The sequence below is a fragment of the Salmo trutta genome, chromosome 31 (genome assembly GCF_901001165.1).
Source record: "Salmo trutta chromosome 31, fSalTru1.1, whole genome shotgun sequence".
Lineage (NCBI taxonomy): Eukaryota > Metazoa > Chordata > Actinopteri > Salmoniformes > Salmonidae > Salmo > Salmo trutta.
The window spans coordinates 27,190,306-27,216,885 of NC_042987.1; the positions used below are offsets into that span (position 1 = coordinate 27,190,306).

Consider the following 26,580-nt stretch of genomic DNA (forward strand, 5'->3'; position numbering starts at 1 on the left):
GCTACACTAACGCACTGACGCACTGACGGATGAATAGCTGATTTGTGTGTGTCTGTGTGTGTGTGTGTGTGCATGAATACTTATCTCTGGAGAAAGAGAGAGGGAGAGTGAAGGAGAGAGAGAACGAGAGAAAGAGGGGGGAGATAGGGAGATTGAAAAAAGGATGAGAACAGACTTAATTAGTCCAGAGTGCCACACTGATGCACAAGGATGATGATCTGTAAGGATGAGTATTAGATATCTGGATGAGTACTCAGACTGGTCTCTGACAGGATTGAGAGACTAGAGACTGGCTTTCTATGAGGGTTGAGCTTGATACTGACGCAAGTGAATGCATTATGTGTACATAAACAGTTCAGTTAGTCTGTGAGATGATCAAAGTATAATGAAATTAAAGACATTATTTGTTGACCTGCTGGGTTTCTGCAGTGCTGACTCTTCAGGCCTGAACCAATAGAGTGAAAACAAAAGACCCCCCCACACACACAGTATATACAGGTACAGCATGTGGGGGATCCAGGGTCACAGCTGCTCCCTGCCTGGTCTGTCTGGTCAATTTAAACTCCAGCCCACAGCAGCGCTTCAATGGCACCAGTTATATTAGCCTGTGGCCTGGTTACACACACGCAAAGTATACACGCAATGAAAGACTGTACTCTTCCACTACCAAACGGATGGGGAAAGGGGTTGCAGAGAAAGAGAAAGGGGGATCAAGAGACGGGGAGAACTGGAAATGTCTGTGAAATAAGATCAGGTCAACAAGTCAGTGGACTCAAGCAGTCCTCTTCTTGGTAGACTCTTCAGAGAGGAAGCGGAGGGCTCAGGTCCACAGCAGTGGAAAAAGACAGTCTCAGATAGTATAACCCTATCTGAGAGTTACCCGGGGGGATAACCAACCTAACGTTGTCTGAAGAAATTAGGTGGGTGCCAGCAATGGTGTTTCCTTTACAGGGTCCCCACACACATCCACAACTCTCCTGACCTGAATGTCTCTTAGGTTTCTGTGCTTCCCTGTACAGTGTATCTGCGTCCTCTGTGCAATGGGAATTATGCAAAAATGGCAAATCATACTAATCTCAGACAGAAAGCTTCACTAAGTCTCATTATGTCTGGAAATGCCTACATAATATTGTGACACTTTGTCATTGAAACAGTCTCAGAGGAAACTCTCCTCCTTTTCTGACATCTTCCCTTTCTTTTCACTTCACTGATTGGCTAAAATGTCTCACTTGTCAGTTCTATTTCCCATCATGCTGTGTGCTGGCAGAGGGAAGGTAAACAGTGTGAGGATGTTCTGTGTGTGTGTGTGTGTGTGCGCGCATAACCATGCATGCGTGTGAGTGATGAGGAGAGAGTCCTTACTAACACACAATCCAACAAGTCTCAACACCCCCCAGCTGCCATGGGTGACACACCGCCTACCCTGGCCTAATTTCATTCATTTACAATTAAAAACCTGCATCGGTTATGGGGGAATAGTTGTATGCATGCTTACATTTTCAGACAGTGTAGACACACACACACACACACACACACGCACGCAGATGTACACACACACCTGGAAATGACTCCTGGTGTTCATGATATTTTACAGGTGACACTTGACTTTGAAGCTTGGACAATGTGGGAGCCCTTTTATAGGGAGGAAGCCATATTGGATGAAAACAATGGCTTTATTTGAATGAGTCTTTCCGTGATTCCTCACCTTCTTCTCAACCGTATTGGAAGAGAAGGTCCAACGCCCCTCTCTGGCCTTCTTCTCTAAAACGTTCTGAGAATGAGGCATGGAGAATCAAAAGGTTATTATGACACTAATCTTTCTGATAGGGCCAATTTTCAGTACAGGATTATAGGAGAATACTAATATACCTTTACTACATCACATTACCTGCACTGTGATGTTTCCAATAAAAATAAAGGAAATAAAACACTAAAACAGAGAGTGACTTAAAATATGTACATTTATACACAGAACTTGATACATGAGAAAGGCAAGAGGGAGGACAGTGGCCAGGCGACGTAGACAGTACAGTTCTTAACGTGGTCAGAGATCAACATGTCTGGAGTTCAACTCTATAGTAGGCCAACTCAGTTCAATACAGAAACTGTGGAACCATTGAACAACTCCGGTGGGCATATCCAAGTCCAGAGCCACAGCAAATGCAAGCTTTATCGCATTTCACTTCCTGAATTAGGTCAAAGGCCACTTCATGTATCCAAAAGCCATTTAGGTCAATGGACTATAGTCTAAGACTAGTTGATCAAGTGCCATGGAGAGAAGACAACTGGTAGTTAGTATGACCCTTGTAGACTAGTTGTGCCTTCCCAGTCTGTGCAGGTGATGGTGATTATGGTCTTCTAGTGTATCGCCCCATGTAGGAAAAGTCCTTTTCAGCAGAAAGAGGGAGTTATGTGTAAGCATAATTGGCCAGGAGTTTTTTCTTACCATGTTTCGTGACCAGTAAAAACTCTGGACCTTAGTTACATCGTATTACCCAGAATACTTCAGGCCCTACTTGTTCCTGGTCAGATCCTGTGACCAGGAAATACTCCTGGGCCTATAGGCATAAACAGTTTACCAGAGTAGGCTGGTGGGATGAGCTATAGGAGGACAGGCTAATTGTAAAGTCTAATGGAATAAATGGAATGGTATGGAACCCATCATACATATGGAAACCACGTTTGACTCCATTTAATTTATTCCATTAGTCTTTACAATTAGCCTGTCCTCCTATAGCTTCTCCCACCAGCATCTTCTGCAGTATACATATGTGTTTTTATACATTCATTCTCCTCATTTAACTTACTACAACTGTACACACCTCTACCGTACAAACCAAAGAAACATTCTGTTCTACAAACCAAAAATACATCCATCTTACACAGATATACACACACACACACACAACATAGCTATTTTTGTGATGGCCTATGTTTTGAAGAACTGAGAGAAATGCACTGCCATGTATGTAACCATATTGTGTATATTTCTTAATTAGTGATATAATGTAGAGCTAAACAGTTATTATGCTTAATATGGGTTAATATGATAACTGTAGAATAAGCTGATTACATCGTTGTTGCTTTTTCTTCAGATAGTTAGCTGTGCTGTTGGTTGCTCATGTTTAGGCCCAGAATTCTAGTCTAGAACATCCTTTGATCACATTGTCAAAACAGGAATAAAGTGATTGATTGGGTTATAGAAAAGAGAGCGATAGACCGAGCGAGAGAGCAAGAGAGAAAGAGAGATTCAGGGTAAAAGCATTAAGATGTAACAGAATGTCGTAATGTAATACAGTATAATAATACATTCTCAAGTTACTAACGTAACAAAACAACGATGACTATCATGGCTATGCATGCAAATGCGCAATTCAAAAGAGCAAATCACACAAAACTGGACAAAATGATAAACAATAGTAAATCAACAACGTACAAACAGGCTTTGACCAATGATTTCTGGTGAAAAAAAGTTAACACTTCATATAGCATTATAAAAAGATGCTCGTACATTCCTGCTATAGTCGTTATACAAAATACATCTCTGATATTATTGCATTGCTTTTCATACAATAGGGTGACAAGCACAGTTCATCCATTCAACTCTATCGATAAAGGGCTTCTGTTGGGAGAGTTTAATATAACGATATCTAAATATACTCAAATCAGTCAATCTATATACTGTACATACCACACACACCTCGTTTGATGAACGTGTGTGTTTGTGTGTCCTTCTCTACCTAAGAAATCCATATATTCTAGGGTTGCATAGACATAGTGCCATCAGAAAGTATTCATACCCCTTGACTTATTCCACATTTTGTTGTTACAACCCGAATTCAAAATTTGTTAAATTATACTTTTTTCTCACCCATCTACACACAATACCCCATAATGACAAAGTGAAAACATGTTTTTAGATATTTTTGCACATACATTAATAATGAAATACAGAAATATATAATTTACATAAGTATTCACACCCGAGTCAATACATGTTAGAATCAACTTTTGCAACGTTCACAGCTGTGTCTCTTTCTGGGTAAGTCTCCAAGAGCTTTGCACATCTGGATTGTACAAGTGTTGTCATAGGTTTTCAAGACGATTTAAGTCAAAACTGTAACTAGGACACTCAGCAACATTCAACGGTGTCTTGGTAAGCAACTCCAGTGTATATTTGGCCTTGTGTGTTAGGTTATTGTCCTGCTGAAAGGTGAATTTGTCTAAAGGTTGTCTGTTGGAAATCAGACTGAACTAGGTTTTCCTCTAGGATTATGCCTGTGCTTAGCTCTATTCCATTTTTCTTTTTTTAAAATCCCTTGTCCTTGCCAATGACAAGCACACCCATAACATGATGCAGCCACCACCATGATTGAAAATATGAAGAGTGGTACTCAGTGATGTGTGGTGTCAGATTTGCCCTAAATCCAACACTTTGTATTCAGGACTAAAGTTTTACTTTAGTGCCTTATTGAAAACAGGATGTATGTTTTGGAAAATGTTTATTCTGTACAGGCTTCCTTCTTTTCACTCTGTTATTTAGATTAGTATTGTGGAGTAACTACAATGTTGTTAATCCTTCCTCAGTTTTCTCAAAGTGATATTCAATGTCTGCTTTTTTTGCGATCTACCCTTCATTGCGAGGCATTGGAAAACCTCCCTGGTATTTGTGGTTGAATCTGTATTTGAAATTCACTGCTCGACTGAGGGACCTTACAGATAATTGTATGCGTGGGGTACAGATATGAGGTAGTCAGTACAAAATCATGTTAAACACTATTAGTGTCCATGCAACTTATGTGACTTGTTAAGAAAATGTTTACTCCTGAACTTATTTAGACTTGCATAACAAAAGGGTTTGAATACTTATTGACTCAAGAAATTTCAGCTTTTCATTTTTTATGAATTTGTAAAAATGTCTAAAAACATCATTCCACTTTGACATTATGGGGTATTGTGTGTAGACCAGTGACACAACATCTCAATTTAATCAACTTTAAATTCAGGTTGTAACACAACATGTGTAAAAAGTAAAGGGGTGTGAATATTTTCTGAAGGCACTTGTATGATCATTAGAGCGTATCCAATCAGATATGCTGGCCTGGTAAAAGGTGATTGTTTTATTAATCCAGCATGCATTGCTTAAATGTATTAAAATAAACTAACATGCATTCGTTAAATGTATTCAAATAAACAGTTGAGAGTTTTAAAATTAAGTGAACTCTGCCCAATGACTTTAAAACCCAGGACAAGATTGGCTAAAGAGGCAAAGTGTCTACAGAGGCAAGTTCTGTAGCTGACCACATAAAAACCAGCAGCAGAAAGGTTAAAGTTGTGTGTGTGTGTTAAAGGGTGCCAGCGTGTCTTTTGTGTGTGTGTCTTTTGTGTGTGTGTGTGTGTGTGTGTGTGTGTGTGTGTGTGTGTGTGTGTGTGTGTGTATACATGCTTGCCTGTGTTAGTGTTTGTGTGTGCAAGCATGCGCATGAGTGTGTTGTATATTGAGGCCCAGAAGTCCTGCGTGGTAGTCCATCCTCTGATAGAGATATGAGTGCATTGTTAAAGCAGAGAGCAATAGAGCTGTGGAGGGAGGCTAGTGCCTGGACACACACACTCCAGTCCACAGCATACACACACAGGAAGCAGCAGGCAGAGTACCAGCACAATCTGCCTGTGCATGAGTGTGTGTCACACACTCACGTCTCTATGGGGAAACACAATCCCTTTCCGCCCCCACAAATGTCCTTATCCACACTGCCCCCCCCCCCCCCCCCCCCCCCCACCAGACTAGACTGTACTGTGTGTGTAGAGGGGGCCAGGCCAGTAGGGGCATTATGCTGTGTTTTCAGAGCAGGGTCCACTGTAGAGCCAGAATGGCCAGGAGCAAGGTGAGGGCCATGGGTAGAGACAGGCAGGCAGGGGGGCACCCTGCACCCCTCACCCTCACCACCGGGGGAGCACGACCTCCTGGGTTACTGCCTATAGGCTTATCATTGTTGGACCCCCCTGGTCGACCATCAGTGACTGGAGGAGAGAGGGAGGGAAAGGGAGAGGAAGAGAGAGAGAGACAGAGAGAGAACAAGATAAGTCAAGGTAAGACATTCACAGTCGTTTTTAACTTTGTCAATCACCAGCGCTCATTCCTAACCTTAGTTGAATGGAAGTGTAATGATTAATTGAAATGTACTGTAGGCCTCTATGCAACCACACAACCCCACACACCTATACAAATATACTGTACATAACCCCATCCCTCCCCCAACTCCACCACACACACTGATTGAGGGGTGACTAGCTGTCTAATCTCCAGCACCTAATGATGGACAACCCTCAGAATGTCATTACAGCCAATCACAGATAAATCAGCCTGATTTGGGGAGGGGGGGGCAGACTGGGCACCAGCCACCTAGTCCATCCTGGTCACACACACAGGTTCCACTTTCCTGCTGACATCAGCTCATTGTGAGCCAAAGCTGTCTGAATGAAGAGTTCTCTCTCAACTGCCCTAATCCCTCACTTCCTTTATTTTCCTTTCTGTAACACTTCCCCTCTTCCTCTCACTCTCAATGTTTGTCCTTTCTCAACGTCTCGCACTTTTCACCTTTCCCTTTTATTCCCTCTCCATCTCATGTCTTTACATCCCTCTCCTGATCGCTCCTTTCTATCCTCGAGACACAGAAAAGAAGGCGGCGGCGTATGAGAGACCGATGTGCGGGAACCCTGACGAAACTACGTCGGCGAATACATAAACCGCCTCTACCCTCCGTTCTATCGGCAAACGTACAATCACTGGAGAACAAACTGGACGAGCTCCGTTTGTGAATATCCTATCAACGGGACCTGAAGAACTGTTCTGTTTCACAGACTCGCGGCTGAACAAGGACATGTATAACATACTGTACATCTAGCTGGTTTTTCTATGCATCGGCAGGAAAGAACGGCAGCGTCAGGTAAGCTCAAAGGGAGGAGGTGTGTGTCTCTTTGTTAACCACAGCTGGTGCGCAATCTCTAATGTTAAGGAAGTCTTGAGGGTTCTGCTCGCCTGAGTTAGAATACCTCATGATAAGCTGTAGACCATACTATTTACCAAGAGAGTTTCCATCTATATTTTCATAGCTGTCTATTTACCACCACAAACCGATGCTGGCACTAAAACTGCACTAAACAAGCTGTAAAGGCCTTTAAGAAAACAAGAAAAAGCTCATCCAGAGGTGGCGCTCCTAGTAGCCGGCGAATTTAATGCAGGAAAACTGAAATCTGTCTTTGCTCATTTCTACCAGCATGTCACATGTGCAACTAGAGGCAAGAAAACTCTAGATCACCTTTACTCCACAGACAGAAACGCATACAAAGCTCTCCCTCGCTCTCCATTTGGAAAATCTGACCATAACTCTATCCTTCTGATTTCTCCTTACAAGCAAAAACAGGAAGTACTAATGACGCGCTCAATGCAGAAGTGGTCCAATGAAGCGGCTGCTAGGGTACAGGACTGTTTCGCTAGCGCAGACTGGAATATGTTCCCGGGATTCATCAGATGGCATTGAGGAGTTTACCACATCAGTCACCAGCTTTATTAACGAGTACATTGACACTAATCTGGCCACTTATAAGAAATCACGCTACACCCTCCAACGAACCATCAAACAGGCAAAGCGTCAATACAGGAGTAAGATCGAATCCTACTACACCGCCCTGACGCTCGCAAACAATCACGGATTACAAAGGGAAAACCAGCCGTAAGCTGCCCAGTGACATGAGCCTACCAGACAAGCTAAATGCCTTCTATGCTGTCATCGAGGCAAGCAACACAGAACCTTGCATGATATCACCAGCTGTTCTGGACAACTGTGTGATCTCACTCTCCGTCGCCGATGTGAATAAGAATTTTAAACAGGTTAACATTCACAAGGCCGCAGGGTCAAACGGATTACCAGGATGCATACTCAGAACATGCGCTGACCAGCTGACAAGTGTCTTCACTGACATTTTCAACCTCTCCCTGACCCAGTCTGTAATACCTACATGTTTCAAGCAGACCACCATAGTCCCAAGAACGCCAAGGTAGCCTGTCTAAATGACTATCGCCTCGTAACACTCACATCTTTATCCATGAAATGCTTTGAAAGGATGGTCATCTCTCACATCAACACCATCATCCCACACACCCTGGACCTACTCCAATTCGCATACCGCCCCAACAGATCCACAGACTACGCAACCTCTAATGCACTCCACACTGCCCTTTTAACACCTGGACAAGAGGAACACCTATGTGCAAATGCTGTTTATTGAGTACAGCTCAGCGTTCAACACCATAGTGCCATCCAAGCTCATCACTAAGCTAACAACCCTGGGACCCTCCCTATGCAACTGGATTCTGGACTTCCTGACAGGCTGCCCCGGGTGGTGAGGATAGGCAACAATACATCCGCCACACTGACCCTCAACACGTGGGCCCCTCAGGGGTGTGTGCCTAATCCCCTCCTGTACTTCTTGTTCAACCACAACCGCGTGGCCGCGCACAACTCCACCATCATTAAGTTTGCCGACGACACAACGGTGGTAGGCCTGAACACCGATGACGATTAGACAGCCTATAGGGAGGTGGTTAGAGTCCTGTCAGAGTGGTGCCAGAACAACAAACTAACCCTCAATGTCAGCAAGACAAAGGAGCTGATCGTGGACTACAGGAAACGGAGGGCCAAGCAAGCCCCCATTCACATTGACAGAGCTGTAGTGGAGCGGGTCGAGAGCTTCAAGTTCCTGTGTCCTCATCACTAAGGATCTATCATGGCCCACTCACACAAACCCAATCGTGAAGAGGGCACGACAATTCCTCTTCCCCCTCAGGAGGCTGAAAAGATTTATCATGGGTCCTTAGATCCTCAAAAAGTTCTACAGCTGCACCATTAAGAGCATCTTGACTGGCTACATCAGCGCTTGGTTTGGCAACTGCCTGGCATCCGATCGGAAGGCGCTACAGAGGGTAGAGTGTACAGCCCAGTACATCATTGGGACCAAGCGGTGACAGAGGAAGGCCCTAAAAAGACTCCAGCCCTAAAAATAGTCAGACTCCAACCACCCAAGTCATAGACTGTTCTCTCTGCTACCGCACGGCAACGGTACTGATGCACCAAGTCTGGAACCAACTAGACCCTGAACAGCTTCTACTCCAAAGCCAAAAGACTGCTAAATAGTTAGTTAAATAGTTAACCAAATAAATAGCTACCCGGACTATCTGCATTGAACCTTTTTGTACTAACTTGTTGGTCTCATCACACACGCTGCTACTACTGTTCATTATCAGTCACTTTATTTCTAATTAAATCTACATATCTACCTCAATTACCTCATAACCCTGCATATTATCTCGGTACGTTTTTCTCCTGTCTTTGGTCGTCTGATAGTCAACAAACTGGGAATCCTCCAGAACAGTCGTAACATCAATAACCAATATCCATCAGTATACAGTACGTGATGTAAACAGATGAGGGAAAAGTGCTAACAAGCAGTGCGAAACTAGTGATGACAAGCTCTTAGAAGACACGTTGGACAAGCGTCCTTATTATAGTAGATCCAATACTGTATAACACGTTAGAAAATATTTTTCTTACATTTTGTACCTACTGAGGGTGACCCATTTTGTATTGATAACGTAGTCTACACATTGATCCTATTTGTGTGTGTACAGTAACAATCAAAAGTTTGGACACGCCTACTCGTTCAAGAGTTTTTCTTTATTTTGACTAGTGAAGACATCAAAACTATGAAATAACACAAATAGAATCATGTAGTAACCAAAAAAATAGTTAAACTCAAGATATATTAGCTTCTTCAAAGTAGCTACCCTTTGCACACTCCTGGCATTCTCTCAACCAGCTTCACCTGGAATGCTTTTCAACAGTCTTGTAAGAGTTCCCACATATACTGAGCACTTGTTGGCTACTTTTCCTTCACTATGCAGTCCAACTCATCCCAAACCATCTCAATTGGGTTGAAGTCCGGTGATTGTGGAGGCCAGGTGATCTGATGTAGCACTCCATCACTCTCCTTCATGGTCAAATAGCCCTTACACAGCCTGGAGGTGTGTTGGGTCATTTTCCTGTTGAAAAATTTGTTATTATGCCATGAACACAAGGAGTCATGTGGTTTTAATCTGATTGTCAAACAAATCCCTTTAAAAAACTAGGTAATCACCGGAGAAAGCATACAAGCGAGCGAAACAGCGCCACTCTTTCTTACTGTATGTAGCCCATGTATCTGATGCTGTCTGGCCAAAAAGAGTATGACATGCCATCATCTTTTTGGCCAGACAGCATCAGATACATTGGCTACACATACATGTCCTCTGCCTCAAAGACGATGTCAGTATAATCAACGCACCTGTGTTTTTACTAAAGAAATGTGCATTGTCTTCCTCTAGAGTCTAAGAGCCAGGGAAGTGTTTCTACTAAGCAAACATATGGATTTTTAAGATGGTCATTTCAAGCATCATTTAGCCAGTTGTTTTAGAATTTTAGGACCCCTCTAGGTATTACAAAAAACATACAAAATGTATTTGATGAAACATTGAATTTGGCATTACTGCCATTAGCCCATAGAAATGCATTGAATAACAGATTCACTACATGGAAAAACAGATATACTTCCTTTTGAGAAAATGCTGGACTCTTTGAGTGTTCTTTTTTCCTGTGGAATTACCCGTACTTGGAAATTATCTATTCACTTCCATACATGTTTTGGCCCAGTAACAGGTAACCTTCAGATGAGTCCCGTGACATTTTTGGGATGTCTCCTGTTCTGACAAACACTGCTGTAGCTCGGCCACCTTCCACCGCAGATGAGGAAATCCGACATTGGCGAATGTGGTGGATTGAGATGCAGCCCATGCAAACAAACAGATATCTCTAGCTTAAACTGACACATTTTGATGGGGATTTTTTTATTATTTATTATGCCTTGAGTGGAGCATGGGGAGGCCTCAAGCAGACATTTTTTTAGATATATTTTTTTAATGCCCAGCTCATGAAGCCCCTTGATGATGTAAGGCCTGAGGCAATTGCCTCTTCTACCTAATGGTAAGTCCACCCGCGAGTAACCGCATTCCACTGGGAAATCAATTTGAGGTACAAGGTTATGGTTTAGCATACACATTTAGTGTGTGTGTGTTTGTGTGTGCATACGTGTGTGTGCAACATCCAACCAGAAGAATAGAGTTAGCTGTACTACTGTGTATTCTGTGTGCAAACTTTTCCCATTACCCTCACAGTGGAAAGAACTGTTTCTCTCCTCTCCCTTTCCTCTTTCAGAGCATTCATCGTTTCATCCCTGTATATGAAACATGCTCAGGTCACTGCAAGGGCAGATTTATACCTGCAGAGCATTGCTAGTTCACACACTCATGTGCAAACGTGATGGCCCACACACACACACGTACAATTCAAACAAACACATGCACGCACACACACACACACACACACACACACACACACACACACACACACACACACACACACACACACACACACACACACACACACACACACACACACACACACGTTGCCTTCCCAGTCAAGTCATACAAGTGAGGGCATAGCCATGACCCCAGTGCACAAAGAAGCAGTCTAAAAGGTTCAAGTCTGGTCTGGTGCTGAAAACAGACAGACCTTCACTCCTCTATTTCTCCCTTCCTCTTTTGCTCCCTCTCTTCTTTTCCCTCTTCCTCTCTTTCATTCAGTCACCCTTCTCTCTTTCTCCACTTCTACCACTCTCCCTCTCTCTTTTCTGTTAATTCTCTCCTTCAGCTGAGCTCCACAACTAAAGCCTCTTAGGGGGCTTCTGTCTGAGAAAGTCTGAGGGAGGAAATTGTGAATTCCTCTTGAAGTAGTGGATGTTTGATTTGAGTTGCCAAACGTCGCTTCAGGAGAACATGTGTAGAATATGAGAGATACAACACATTAATATCAAAAGGAGAAAAGTAAACTATAAAAACTTTGAGGTATAAGAGGTAATCATGAATGTGTTATTGTAACTCCAGGGATGAACATGTCAGGTGAAAGCGCAGTGAAAACAAGACAGACAATATTAATGCTATGGAGAGAGGGAGAAAGAGAGATCGAGGTCGAGATAGTTAGAGGTAGTGTGTGGCTCAGTTGGTAGAGCATGATGCTTGCAACAGGGTTGTTGGTTCGATTCCCACAGGGGACTAGCATGGAAAAATCCAAAAATGTATGCACTCACTAAATCGCTCTGGATAAGAGTGTCTTGCTAAATGACTAAAATGTAAGAGAGAGAAAGAAACCAAGACTGAAATGTATTTTATCTTGAATTGTATAACCTTGTTGCTTTGGCAACACACATATCGTGTGAAATGATTGCTTTGGCAACACAAGTATCTTTGTTATGGCAATAAAGCATTTTAAATTAAATGTAATTGAAAGAGAGAGATGATAATGGTTATCTTAAGAGGCTAACAGATAGGGCAGGACTCAGCTGGCTCATCTGTCTCGCTCTAAAATCCTTCTAATGAGGATGGAGAGAGGGAGGAAGAGAGAGATAGCGGAAGAGAGGGGTGGTTTGAGAGAAGGAATGGAGACCAGAACACCTTGCTAAGATTCAATCTGGCGTTTCAGCAGGGGGCTGAATAAATGCATCATCACAAACAACAACCACCAACCAATACCATAATGGCTTTGTTTACACAGGCAGCTCAATTCTGATCTTTTTCCACTAATTTGGATTTTGACCAATCACATATCTTTTCACATCATATCTTTTTCAGAGCAGATCTGATTGGCCAAAAGACCAATTTGTGAAAAAAATATCAGAATTGGGCTGCCTGTGTAAACGCAGCCTAAGACGACTGAGACATTGTTAGGCTACGTTTACACAGGCAGTCCAATTCAGATCTTTTCCCAATTATTTGCATATCTGATACCTATCTGAGCTTTTCCCAAAACATTTACAGCAAAAAAACACCTGGAATTTCCAGTTAATACCACCTCCATGTGGATCTGAATCCTGATACAAACCCGATCCTCCAAGTGTTTTTAATGCACATGACCTGCTGTTACCATGACAACCACCCAAAATCTAAAGGAACAGTGACAGGAAATGAGCATTGCATCTGTGTGCTACTGTACTTCAGAGGCTACATCAGTGTGACAGCGCAAACCTGATCTGGTTCACATGTAAAACTGAGTGTGACGAACTTCAATTCCATGTTGCCTCCGTGCTGCTGAGCTGATTGTTGTAACTTGGCTACATGCCAGATTTTGCGTTTTTGACTTTTAATAACGTTTAAATCAAAATTGACCAAGGTCTTAGTTTTGTCCTTTCTCAACTTCTGTCATTCAACTATTTCACCCCAGACATTATATCTGGACATGGTTCTATGGGACCTCCACCAACCAAAAAAGCTAAGTAGTAACATTATGCCATCTAATTGCAGTCGCTGTACTCATAATATACAGGAGAACTATCGCCTTATGGTGAGGATAGCCGAGTTGCAAGCCAAACTTTAGACGCAATCGTTAGGCAAGGGCAATTTAAGTGTAGGAAAGGATGATTCAGTGTCTCTGCCACCAGTAAGTACAGATAGTACTATTAATCCCCCACGCACAGTCCATGCAGCCAGACAATTTTCTCAAGGCTTCTGGAAAGAAATGCTGTTGGCATGCTCAACCAGTGTCATTCAGCTGACAGAAACTTTCAACCGGTTTTCCCTACTAACCAATGAGTTGGAGCCAGAGGTGGAGCCTTCTCAGGTCTCTCCTCCACCCGTTACAGGGTCTGAGTCGCTGAAGCTTCCCACCATTAGCTCTGACAAATTGAAAACCCTAGTCATTGGCGACTCCATTACCCGCAATATTAGACTTAAAAAAAATAATCATCCAGCGATCATACGCTGTTTACCAGGGTGCAGAGCTACCGACGTAAAGGCTGATCTGAAGATGGTGCTGGGTGAAGCAAAAACTGCCGAGTGTAGAGAGTATAGGGATATTGTTATGTACATCGGCACTGTCATGACGTTGGCCTGTGGGTAATGTTTATGACCCCCCCATAAATACCTATCTCCCTTCCCCTCTCTTTCTGACCCTACTGAAGGACTGTTGAATAGCCTGTGTTAAATATAGAGAGTCTGGGAACATCAAACAAATGGGGAAAAGGAACCATATTTTGGTAATAAAATCAGTTGGAAATATGCTTTGGAACGTAATGAGTATGGATGTCAGTTTGGTTGTCATCTGAGACATTATGACTGATGACAGGACAACATAAACTGTACCTGGGAAAGTATACACCCTCTAGTTATCAGAGTCACATGGAATTGTTATGCAATTGAAATGTTAGATATTGAAATTGTTTGTTAGGAGATTAAATGTCATTTTAGCTTCCAAATGAGAGAATTGGGTTTTCATAAGGAAAGTGCCCTGCTTGATCAGTGGCCCGCCCCTGTGAAGAGACAGGGGTTATAAACGATGAAACACATCCTTCCCCCTCTCCACTATATAAGCCTTTGACGAAAAGATAACCACATGTTCCAGTACGTGAGGTCTGCAGCCTCTATGTTAGAAGGACACACATGTCAAGTACAGAACTAAGCCAACCTCGGTGTGAGCTTTGGTGGCGAATGGTATGAACTTTGAGCTTATTCACTACAGAAGTGATACTTCCTAGCCGTTGAGTTAGCAGCGGCCGCTGTAGACGTGGGCTAGGAAAGGACGGACGACGGATTCAGTCTAACAACCACAGACGAAGATACCACCACGTATCCACTTTACCACCATTGACATTCTTCCGAGGACAGGAAGATCTGTTGGCCAACCCGGCCAGCATCTACGACCAATCTACCGAAGCACAGCTCAGAGTAAATATTTATTGCATTTTCCTTTTCCAAATGGGCGGTAATTTAGAATGCATAAGATAATGTATTTACGATAGCATAGCTGCTGTTTCTTTCTTCCTAAGTCTTCCCGCTCTTTCATTTAAGCCAACCCCCTTCCTTTGTGTAACAAATGTCGGCTCCGTCCACCAGGGACGTTTTCTGTATGACATCATTTGTCTTTTGTGTATATGTAATTTTGTGTGATTAGTTTAGGTATTAAGTAAATAAATAATTAAACCCAATTTTGTATTGCTGATTCAACTTGTTAGCCAGGGTTCGTGAAGATAACCAAGAATTTACAACTTTCATTATGAGACTGAAAATAAGATGATTAAGATGACGGCTATCAATGTAAAATATTATTAAGTATTTTAAGAGTTTATTCGGAAGATAACGGCTCTATAAACGTTCTTCCGTGGTGCCCCGACTTTCTAGTTAATTACATTTACATGATTAGCTTAATCAGGTAATATTAATTACAGAGAAAGGATTTTATAGAATAGCATGTCCTATCATTTAATCTGGCATAGCCAAAGACACGACAGCACCAACGATGTTAGGATGAAACAGTCAGAGGTCACCAAGCGCAACATAGCTTCAGCGTGTAAATTAGCCAGAAAGATGTGTCGGCATCGAGTAATTGTCTCTGGCCCCCTCCCAGTTAGGGGGAGTGATGAGCTCTACAGCAGAGTTGAAAAGTGTTTTCTGCCCCTCCCAAAAGATTGATTTTGTAGATAGTTGGCCCTCTTTCTGGGACTCACACACAAACAGGACCAAGCCTGGCCTGCTGAGGAGTGACGGACTGCATCCTTGCTGGAGGGGTGCGCTTATCTTATCTATCAACATAGATCCCTGTCTAACTCCTCTAGCTCCACAATGAGATATGGTGCAGGTCAGGCAGCAGGCTGTTAGCCAGCTTGCCAGCTTAGTGGAGTCTGCCAATAGCACAGTCAGTGTAGTCAGCTTAGTGTCCCCATTGAGACCGTGTCTGTGCCTTGATCTAGGTCGGGAAAATCTAAAAATGGCGGTGTTCGCCTTAGCAATCTCACTGGAACAAAGACGACCTCCACCCCTGTCATTTTTAAAAGAGACCGTGATAATACCTCACAACACAGAATAGGACTACTTAATGTTTGATCCCTCACTTCCAAGGCAGTCATAGTCAATTAACTAACCACTGATCATAAACTTGATGTGATTGTCCTGAGTGAAACATGGCTTAATTAAGCCTGATGAATTTTCAGAGTTAAATGAGGCCTCTCCTCCTGGTTACATTAGTGACCATATCACCTGCGCATCCTGCAAATTCAGAGGTGTTGCACATTTATTTGATACCAAATGTCAATTTATGAAAAAATGTTTGTCTTTTGAGGCTCTAGTCACGTAGCCTACCCAATCACTTTTTTTATAGCTACTGTTTACAGGCCTCCTTGTTCATATACAGCGTTCCCTGAATTCCCAATCAGATCTTATAGTCATGGCAGATAATATTCACATTTTTGGTGACCTCAATATTCACATGGAGAAGTGAAAAAGACCCATTCCAAAAGGCTTTTGGAGTTTTTTCCAACATGTCTTGGGACCTACGCATTGCCACAATCATAACCTGGATTTAGTTTTTGGACTATCGGACCACCATCTTATTACTTTTGCAATCGCAACAAATAATTTACTTAGACCCCAACCAAGGATTATCAAAAAGCGTTATAAATCCTCAAACAACCCAAAGATTCCTTGATGCCCTTCCAGAATCCCTCCACCTACCGAAGGACGTCCATGTATAAAAATTGGTTAACCGAGGATCTAAACTTAACTTGCGTAATACCCTAGATGCAGTCGCACCGCTAAAAACAAAAATGTACCACAAGAAACAAACTTCCTGGTATACAGAGCCCTGAAGAAAGTTTCCAGAAATTTGGAACGGAAATGGCGCTCCACCAAATTGGAAGTCTTCCAACTAGCATTGAAATACAGTACCGTGCAATGTCGAAAATAACTCACTTCTACCCAATCAGCCTATTTTTTTCATCCTGATTGAGGTGAATAAAAACAAATCAAAAATACATTTTGAGACACTGTCGCGAAGCTAAATAAAAACAGCATTCCCCAAATGAGGTCGGCTTTCACTTCAGCAGTGATTAATTCATGAACTTCTTTGACGAAAAGATCACGATCATTAGAAAACAAATTACAGACTCCTCCTTGAATATGGCTATTTCTCCAAAACGCAGTTGTCCTAAGTCTGCACAGAACTGCCAGGATCTCGCATAAATGTAAACAAGTTTTTTAATGATGTATCCCTCAAAATATTAATGAAAACTGTAATGGCCTCTAAACATTCAAGCCGTCTCCAACTAAACTACTGAAAGAGCTTGGCCCTGCTATGTTGAACATAATAAAACTACTCCCTATCCTCCAGATGTGTACCAAACTCACTTAAAGTGGCAGTAAAACCTTTCCTGAAAAAGCCAAACCTTGACCCGGAAAATCGTCCTATATCAAATCTCCCATTCCTCTCAATCTTTTTTGAAAAACCTGTTGCTCGGCAGTCTGATTTTAAACCGCATCATAGTACTGAAACCGCACTCGTGAAGACAGTAAATGACCTTTAATGGCCTCAGACCAAGGCTCTGCGTCTATTCTCATGCTACTAGACCTTAGTGCCGCTTTCAACACTATCAATCACCACATTATTTTGGAAAGATTGGAAACCGTAATTGGTTTTTGCCTGGTTTAGATCTTATCTGTTGCAAAGGAATCAGTCTCTGTGGATGGTTTGTCATCTGACAAATCAATGGTACATTTTGGTGTACCTCAAGGTTCCATTCTAGGAGTACTATTGTTTTCGCTATATATTCTACCTCTTAGTAATGTCATTTGGAAACACAATGTCAACTTTTACTGCTATGCAGACGACACACAGCTATACATTGATGAAACATGGTGAAGCCCCAAAAGTGCCTACCCTGGAAGCCTGTGTTTCAGACATAAGGAAGTGGATGCCATAATTTGTTTAACTTTTAAACTCAGACAAAACAGACGCTAGTTCTAGGTCCCAGGACACAAAGATGTCAGATCTGACAATGAATCTCGATGGTTGTACAGTCGTCAGAAGTAAAATTGTGAAGGACCTCGGTGTTACTCCTTCGACGACCATATTAAAAATATTTTAAAAGGAGACTTTATTCATCTTCTTTACATTGCAAAAATCTTAAACTTGTCCAAATTTGATGCAGAAAAGCTAATCCATGCTTTTGTCACTTCAAGATTGGACTACTGCAATGCTCTACTCTCCGGATACGCGGATAAGGGACTAAATAAACTTCAGCTAGTGCCAAATACTGCTGCTAGAATCTTGACTAGAATCCCCCAAAAGTATCATATTACCCCAGTGCTAGCCTCCCTACACTGGCTTCCTGTTAAGGCTTGGACTGAGGTTTTACTGCTAACCTACAAAGCAGTACATGGACTTGCTCCTACCTATCTCGTCAATTTGGTTCTGCTGTACATAACTACACGTACGCTATGGTCACAAGACCCAGGCCTCCTTTTTTCCCCTAGAATTTCTGAGCAAACAGCTGGAGGCAAGGCCTTCTCCTATAGAGCTACATTTTTGTGGAATGGTCTGCTGATACATGTGAGACGCAGACTCGTTCTCAACCTTTAGGTCTTTACTGAAGACTCATCTCTTCAGTAAGTCCTATGATTGACCTTAACTGGGATTCTCTGCCTCTGACCCTATTACAGGGGCTGAGTCACTGGCTTGCTAGCACTCGCTCTTCCTTCCTTCTGGCCTAGGGGTGCGAAGGAGAATGGCAAGGCACTGGAGTGACGAACCACCCTTGCTGTCTCTGCTTGACCAGCTCCCCTATCTCCAGTGGGATTCCTTGCTTCTGACCCTATTACGAGGCTAAGTCAATGGCTTGCTCGCGCTCTTCCATCCTTCCTGTCCTCGGGCTCGTGTGGTGGGGAGATCTTTGTGGGCTATACTCGGTCTTGTCTCAGGGTAATAAGTTAGTGGCCTGTTGATATCCTTTTAGGGGTGTGGGGGCTGTGCTTTGCCAAAGTGGGTGGCGTTGTATCCTGCCTGGTTGTCCCTGTCTGGGGGTAACTTAGGACAGGGCCACACTCTCTCCCTCGCCTCAGGAGTACCTGGCCTGACGACTCCTGGCTGTCCCCATCCCTAGTCCAACTGGTCATGCAGCTGACAGTTTCTGCATGGGGCTATGGAAGCCTTACCTGTTCACCAGACCACCCTGCTGTCTTGACCTCTAAATGCTCAGCTATGAAAAGCCAACTGACATTAACTCCCAAGGTGCTGACCGCTTGCACAATCTACAACCACTGATTATTATTATTTATGAACATTTGAACATCTTGCAGAGCATTCTGGCCTTAAAGGTCATGCATTCTTATAATCTCCAGCCAGAAGAGGACTGGCCACCCCTCAGAGCCAGGTTCCTCTCTAGGTTTCTTCCTAGGTTCCTGCCTTTCTACATCTGCATTGCTTGCTCTCTGGGGTTTTAGGATCGGTTTCTGTATAAGCACTTTGTGACAACTGCTGTTGGAAAAAGGGCTTTATAAATACATTTGATTGAGTCATTGACTGACAGTCAGAAAAAAAAAGATTGGATATAGAAAGAAAATCTGATTTGCGTTCTTAGGGTGGCTGTGTAAACACAGCCTTACTGTCAGTGTTACTTAAAAGTTTTGCGATCGGACCCTTTTTTTAAATGTTCTCCTAAAATGACATACCCAAATCTAACTGCCTGTAACTCAGGATCTAAAGCAAGGATATGCATATTCTTGATACCATTTGAAAGGAAACACTTTGAAGTTTGTGGAAATGTGAACTTAATGTAGGAGAATATAACACATTAGATCTGATAAAAGATAATACAAAACAAAAAAGCATGCGTTTTCTATTTTAATCATCTTTGAAATGCAAGAGAAAGGCCATAATATAATATCAATGCATTACCGTCATAATATCAACATTATAACATCAATGCATGACAATGCAAGTAAACATATCTGTTGGAAGCAGATGGTTAACAGCGCTTTGTGCTACGTTGTATCGGATTAGAATCCTTAGAACGATGTGAATGGATATACAGCGTCATTCTAGGTATAAGTGCTATTGGGGGGAGGAAGAGAAAGAGAGGCTGTGGTGTCATCTGCCCAGAGATGGCGTGGTAGTCCCAGGAGATCTGTCGTCCTCCCAGGACAGTCACACAGAGCTCAATGTCAGGGGTGATGGGGCTGGGAGGACTGTGTGTGTGTGTATGTGGAGGATGGGTGGTGGCAGTGTTCATTTGGCACCAGGCGTAGAGGAGGGGGTACAATGCTAGTTTGTCAGCAGGTGTCTCAGGGCCTCAAGGCTAGAGGAATCAAACACTTACTGTTCTGTTGTGGTCCAAACCAACCTATAGGCACTGACAGACATGTGAGCACACACACACACACACACACACACACACACACACACACACACACACACACACACACACACCAGTGCCATCAGCTATAATGGTGACATAACACCTACCAATAGGAACAGATACATTGAATACAGGCCTATTTACTTGGAATGGTAACGTCTTTATGGATACATTGGCAAATTATTGTCAAAAGACCAATTAGTAAAAACAAATATAATTGGGCTGCTTGTGTAAACTCAGCGTATCTAACAGAGGAGGCTGGTGGGAAGAGCTTTGTGAGGGCGGGCTCATTGTAATCCTCCTATAGCTCCTTCCACCAGCCTCCCCTGGTATCTAAAGCTTTTTGTGGAAGATCATATTTCTAAACAAGGCCACATCTTCCCTTGATGGACAGGAAGGATGCTTCTCTTCTCCCCCACTTGAGTCCTCCACATCTGAATCAGTACTCAAGGACACTGCAGGGCCAAACTCCATTGAATGGGAATGACATCCATGAATTACATGGTATGGTATCCAAGAGGAATTCACATTAAAGCACATTCCAAAAACATAGAAGCTCAGAAGCTCTTCTGGGCCCCTATTCATAAAGTGTCTCAGAGGAGGAGTGCTGATCTAGGATCAGTTTCGCTTTATAGATCAAAATGAATATGATTGCATGGACAGGGATCCCAGATCAGCACTCCTACTACTTACTCTAAAAGGCCCTGAACCTGGACGAACAGATAGCTAGCTAGTTCCAGTCCTAGAGGATGACAGTACTGCACTGTAGTTCCAGGTCCTAGAGGATGACAGTACTGTAGTTCCAGTCCTAGAGGATGACAGTACTGTACTGTAGTTCCAGTCCTAGAGGATTACAGTACTGTACTGTAGTTCCAGTCCTAGAGGATGACAGTACTGTACTGTAGTTCCAGTCCTAGAGGATGACAGTACTGTAGTTCCAGTCCTAGAGGATGACAGTACTGTACTGTAGTTCCAGTCCTAGAGGATGACAGTACTGTACTGTAGTTCCAGTCCTAGAGGATGACAGTACTGTACTGTAGTTCCAGTCCTAGAGGATGACAGTACTGTACTGTAGTTCCAGTCCTAGAGGATGACAGTACTGTACTGTAGTTCCAGTCCTAGAGGATGACAGTACTGTACTGTAGTTCCAGTCCTAGAGGATGACTGTACTGTAGTTCCAGTCCTAGAGGATGACAGTACTGTACTGTAGTTCCAGTCCTAGAGGATGACAGTACTGTACTGTAGTTCCAGTCCTAGAGGATGACAGTACTGCACTGTAGTTCCAGTCCTAGAGGATGACAGTACTGCACTGTAGTTCCAGTCCTAGAGGATGACAGTACTGCACTGTAGTTCCAGTCCTAGAGAATGACAGTACTGCACTGTAGTTCCAGTCCTAGAGGATGACGGTACTGTAGTTCCAGTCCTAGAGGATGACGGTACTGTAGTTCCAGTCCTAGAGGATGACGGTACTGTAGTTCCAGTCCTAGAGGATGACGGTACTGTAGTTCCAGTCCTAGAGGATGACGGTACTGTAGTTCCAGTCCTAGAGGATGACAGTACTGTAGTTCCAGTCCTAGAGGATGGCAGTACTGTAGTTCCAGTCCTAGAGGATGACAGTACTGTAGTTCCAGTCCTAGAGGATGACAGTACTGTAGTTCCACTGTAGTTCTAGTCCTAGAGGATGACAGTACTGTACTGTACTTTCAGTCCTAGAGGATGACAGTACTGTACTGTAGTTCCAGTCCTAGAGGATGACAGTACTGTACTGTAGTTCCAGTCCTAGAGGATGACAGTACTGTACTGTAGTTCCAGTCCTAGAGGATGACAGTACTGTACTGTAGTTCCAGTCCTAGAGGATGACAGTACTGTAGTTCCACTGTAGTTCTAGTCCTAGAGGATGACAGTACTGTACTGTAGTTCCAGTCCTAGAGGATGACAGTACTGTAGTTCCACTGTAGTTCTAGTCCTAGAGGATGACAGTACCGTACTGTAATTCCAGTCCTAGAGGATGACAGTACTACACTGTAGTTCCAGTCCTAGAGGATGACAGTACTGCACTGTAGTTCCAGTCCTAGAGGATGACAGTACTGTACTGTAGTTCCAGTCCTAGAGGATTACAGTACTGCACTGTAGTTCCAGTCCTAGAGGATTACAGTACTGCACTGTAGTTCCAGTCCTAGAGGATTACAGTACTGCACTGTAGTTCCAGTCCTAGAGGATGACAGTACTGTACTGTAGTTCCAGTCCTAGAGGATGACAGTACTGTAGTTCCAGTCCTAGAGGACGACAGTACTGCACTGTAGTTCCAGTCCTAGAGGATGACAGTACTGTACTGTAGTTCCAGTCCTAGAGGATGATGGTACTGTAGTTCCAGTCCTAGAGGATGACAGTACTGTAGTTCCAGTCCTAGAGGACGACAGTACTGTAGTTCCAGTCCTAGAGGACGACAGTACTGTACTGTAGTTCAGGGAGGTGTTACAGCTGATAGCTGTTGTTGATAGAAACTGTTTGATTGTTCCCAGCCCTCCCTGTTTCATAATAAACTAGAATTATCACGTTGCTGCTTCTACAGACATGCTGACAGACACACTGGCAGAGAAACACTGGATGACACATACATAGTGTGTTATCCCCAGGCTGTGTAGAGGAGTCTCAGCACACACACACACACACACACACACACACACACACACACACACACAGCATCAGCAGCAGGTGTAATGATGGTGCAGGATTAAGGATTACTACAAGGCAGGCCAGCGATAAAAGGGCTTTAACAAAATAAGCGCAGGTACATCTAGGGAGACGTGGAGGCAGGCAGGCAAACAGTGGTTGACAAGCTCCATGATGAGAGTGTCTCTGAGAACACCACCCGCCAGGCTGCTGCTGCAAGACGGAGGAGCTGTGCTGAATCGGCGCTTTCTGCTCAGCTCAGCCAGCACACCTCCATATGTTTACTTAGACACACACAGTCAGAGAACACACACACACACTCTGGCGCATTACATATATTAAGGTATGTGCCGTTAAGCGCATAACACCAATACACACACACTGATTATGTGTTGTGTATACTTAGACACACACAAACACAGGCTTCACATACACCAGGGTTTCTGTAAGCAGGCAATTGGGCCTGTTGCCGCCAAAACAACCAGGAGAAAAATTATTTCATTGTTAAATAATTGATTGAAACACCAAATCGATGTAAATACATTTGACCGTCATGCTTATCAGTCTATAGGTTAATTTGCATAATTCAATGGAATTAAATTGGCCTATGTGTGTATTTTCTCAAATGGTAACTGAAGCGCACCTCCCATTCACAATTCAAGTGCAGGGAACAGGCTATCAGCGCATCACCCACCACTTTACAAAGTGAGCCAGGGGGCTTGATGCATTTTGAAAACATACTTAATTGGTTGAAACCCGAATGTTTTATTTCATATTGAGGCATGTCGTACCTTGCTTCAAAGTAGCCTATAGGTAAAATCCGACCATGGAAACGTGGAGGCAATTATTTTATTATAAAAGACTTCATAGGCAGCACAGGAGTGTCAAGTTTGTGGAAGCTTACAATTTATCAAATCATTTCTACCGTTCTGCATGCAAGTCATCACTTTCATATGCAAATTTTCATGGAACAGTTTCATTTCAATAATAACGGTTTCGTTTCTCAAAATCATTTTCACGTGATTAATCATAAAAATCTTAATCAAAATGTAAATGCGCCACATGGACACATTGATACACCGTGATCCATTGGCGACTAAAGAAATGAGCGCATGGAACTTATAACCTTATAGGCCAATGCAGCAGTAAGCCAATAACTTCCATTGCTCTTTCACACCAAGGATTGGTGATTATCGAGGGGCCGATTGTTGAAAATACTTTTAAAATACTGTAGCTTACTGTGAGGAACTAAAGTTTGAATATGTTATCATTCGCAACGGATGTAAAGAAAGAAAACACTTTGCTACATTTCCGAGTAGCAGGCCAAGTACTTCCAATCACTCTAAAAAATTAGGGCTTCAACAAGGGTTCTTCTAAAATCCTCAAATATCTTCGAAGAACCTTAGTGTTCTTGGCACTGAACATTGCCCACAAAAGGTTCTTCCAAGAACCCCATAGGAGGTGGGGTTCATCAAGGAACCTCCTTAATTGGTGGTGGTTCTTGCAGGAACCTAACTGCCCAATTGAAACATTTGAATTTCAAAGCACAGCTGGTGCAGGTCCAGGCAGTCAACTGAAAAATGTAAAGACCTACTCAATTTAAGATAAGGTTTGTCCCTTGTATGATCTAAGTTTATATTGTTTGATGATGATACCATCTATCGTTTCATATTTTCACTGAAGAGGTAAGGGAGGAGGATGGTACATGTCATCTGCATAACATACCAATACCAATTGACATAACTTTGCATGCCCTCTCGTCTGTATACCTGCAGACACAAAAGTGAGCAGTTCATTCATCTGCACACAGTACAGCTAGCCTTCAACATACTCTTATAGCATAAACTCTATCCTCCTGATTCCTGCTTACAAGCAAAAATTAAAGCAGGAAGCACCAGTGACTCGGTCTATAACAAAATGGTCAGATGAAGCAGATGCTAAACTACAGGACTGTTTTGCTATCACAGACTGGAACATGTTCCGGGATTCTTCCGATGGCATTGAGGAATACACCACATCAGTCACTGGCTTTATCAATAAATGCATTGAGGACGTTGTCCCCACAGTGACTGTACATACATACCCCATCCAGAAGCCGTGGATTACAGGCAACATTCGCACTGAACTAAAGTGTAGAGCTGCCGCTTACAAGAAATCCCGCTATGCCCTGCGACGAACCATCAAACAGGCAAAGCGTCAATACAGGGCTAAGATTGAATCATACTACACCGGCTCCGACGCTCGTCGGATGTGGCAGGGTTCGCAAACTATTACAGACTACAAAGGGAAGCACAGCCGCGAGCTGCCCAGTGACACTAGCATACCAGACGAGCTAAATCACTTCTATGCAAGCAACACTGAGGCATGCATGAGAGCATCAGCTGTTCCGGACGACCGTGTGATCACGCTCTCCATAGCCGACGTGAGTAAGACCTTTAAACAGGTCAACATTCACAAGGCTGCAGGGCCAGATGGATTACCAGGACGTGTGCTCCGGGCATGTGCTGACCAACTGGCAAGTGTCTTCACTGACATTTTCAACATGTCCCTGATTGAGTCTGTAATACCAACATGCTTCAAGCAGACCACCATAGTCCCTGTGCCAAGAACACAAAGGCAACCTGGCTAAATGACTACAGACCCATAGCACTCACGTCCGTAGCCATGAAGTGCTTTGAAAGGCTGGTAATGGCTCACATCAACACCATTATTCCAGAAACCCTAGACCCACTCCAATTTGCATACCGCCCAAACAGATCCACAGATGATGCAATCTCTATTGCACTCCACACTGCCCTTTCCCACCTGGCCAAAAGGAACACCTATGTGAGAATGCTATTCATTGACTACAGCGCAGCATTCAACACCATAGTACCCTCAAAGCTCATCACTAAGCTAAGGAACCTGGGACTAAACACCTCCCTCTGCAACTGGATCCTGGACTTCCTTACGGGCCGCCCCCAGGTGGTGAGGGTAGGTAGCAACACATCTGCCATGCTGATCCTCAACAGTGGAGCTCCCCAGGGGTGCGTGCTCAGTCCCCTCCTGTACTCCCTGTTCACCCACTACTGCATGGCCAGGCACGACTCCAACACCATCATTAAGTTTGCTGACGACACAACAGTGGTAGGCCTGATCAACGACAACGACAAGACAGCCTATAGGGGAGGAGGTCAGAGACCTGGCCAGGTGGTGCCAGAATAACAACCTATCCCTCAATGTAACCAAGACTAAGGAGATGATTGTGGACTACAGGAAAAGGAGCACTGAGCACGTCCCCATTCTCATCGACGGGGCTGTAGTGGAGCAGGTTGAGAGCTTCAAATTCCTTGGTGTTCACATCAACAACAAATTAGAATGGTCCAAATACAACAAGACAGTCGTGAAGAGGGGCACGACAAAGCCTACTCCCCCTCAGGAAACTAAAAAGATTTGGCATGGGTCCTGAGATCCTCAAAAGGTTCTAGAGCTGCAACATCGAGAGCATCCTGACTGGTTGCATCACTGCCTGGTACGGCAATTGCTCGGCCTCCGACTGCAAGGCACTTCAGAGGGTACTGCGTACGGCCCAGTACATCACTG

The 26,580-nt window shown here is 43.4% G+C and overlaps 1 protein-coding gene across 1 annotated transcript in view; it reads right to left on the reverse strand.

Moving 5' to 3' along the window:
• Window positions 1–5,790: 5,790 nt before the first annotated feature.
• Window positions 5,791–26,580, reverse strand: part of LOC115169192 (glypican-5-like) — a 177,453-nt gene continuing 156,663 nt past the window's right edge. Inside the window, exon 11 of the mRNA XM_029724678.1 lies at window positions 5,791–6,021. Coding sequence (XP_029580538.1) covers window positions 5,843–6,021 — 179 coding nt within the window. The 3' untranslated portion in view covers window positions 5,791–5,842. The remainder of the gene's footprint in view (window positions 6,022–26,580) is intronic.